Here is a 1,164-nt window from a genome sequence, read left to right on the forward strand (position 1 = left end):
GAGTCGCTCTCCGCCTTCGAGGCCTCCTCCGCTATCTCCCCACATCTCCCCATACCGCCCCATACCGCCCCATAATTAAGAGTCGCTCTCCGCCTTCGAGGCCTCCTCCGCTATCTCCCCACATCTCCCAATACCGCCCCATACCGCCCCATAATTAAGAGTCGCTCTCCGCCTTCGAGGCCTCCTCCGCTATCTCCCCACATCTCCCCATACCGCCCCATACCTCCCCATAATTAAGAGTCGCTCTCCGCCTTCGAGGCCTCCTCCGCTATCTCCCCACATCTCCCCATACCGCCCCATACCGCCCCATAATTAAGAGTCGCTCTCCGCCTTCGAGGCCTCCTCCGCTATCTCCCCACATCTCCCCATACCGCCCCATACCGCCCCATAATTAAGAGTCGCTCTCCGCCTTCGAGGCCTCCTCCGCTATCTCCCCACATCTCCCCATACCGCCCCATACCGCCCCATAATTAAGAGTCGCTCTCCGCCTTCGAGGCCTCCTCCGCGTTCGGCGTCCTCTCCCTCCTCTACCTCGTCCTCTCCGTCGCGTACCACGCCGCCGCCGACTGCAGCCGCAACCCGCAAGAGACGATCCAGCAAGTCGAGCTCGCGCGGTTCGGACCGAGCGGCCTCTCCTCGCTCGCCATCCTGCTGTTTGCCTTCACGTGCCAGGTCGCGGCACGACCGCGCCGGCCCACAGCGACACCTTGCCCCTTCGCCCACCCCCACCCGCGCCCCGCTGACCGCCGTGCCGGCCGGCGCCAGTGCTGCCCTCACCTCCCCGCATCGGGCAGGTCATCTCGGGCCATCTCGGCTCATCTCGGCTCATCTCGGCTCATCTCGGCTCATCTCGGCACATCTCGGCTCATCTCTCCTCCCCGCACCGGGCAGGTCAACGTGCCCTCGATGTTTGCAGAGCTCCAGCCGCCGAACCCGGCCACGATGCGACACATCTCTCGCCGCGCCGTCCTGCTCTGCCTCGGCTGCTACGCCCTCATCGGCACCGCCGGCTACGTCAACTTCCCACACAAGCGCGAGTCGAACGTCCTCTCAAACTACGAGCTCGACGAGCCGCACTCCCGCATGATGGCCCCCTCCTTCGGCGCGATCGCCCTCACCGTGCTGATGGCGCGCGCCCGCCGCAACGTCCTCCCGCCCGCGCCG

General features: G+C 66.0%; 1 protein-coding gene across 1 annotated transcript; it reads left to right on the forward strand.

Annotated features, from left to right (window-relative positions):
• Positions 1-495: 495 nt before the first annotated feature.
• Positions 496-1,146, forward strand: EMIHUDRAFT_259703 (hypothetical protein; the record flags this gene model as incomplete). Its single annotated transcript, XM_005756549.1, has 2 exons — positions 496-672; positions 892-1,146. Coding segments are annotated over 2 exons (432 nt in total), but the record flags the coding sequence as incomplete, so codon positions are not given.
• Positions 1,147-1,164: the final 18 nt, after the last annotated feature.

The sequence above is a fragment of the Emiliania huxleyi genome (assembly GCF_000372725.1).
Source record: "Emiliania huxleyi CCMP1516 unplaced genomic scaffold EMIHUscaffold_9627, whole genome shotgun sequence".
In the NCBI taxonomy this organism is placed as follows: Eukaryota; Haptophyta; order Isochrysidales; family Noelaerhabdaceae; genus Emiliania; species Emiliania huxleyi.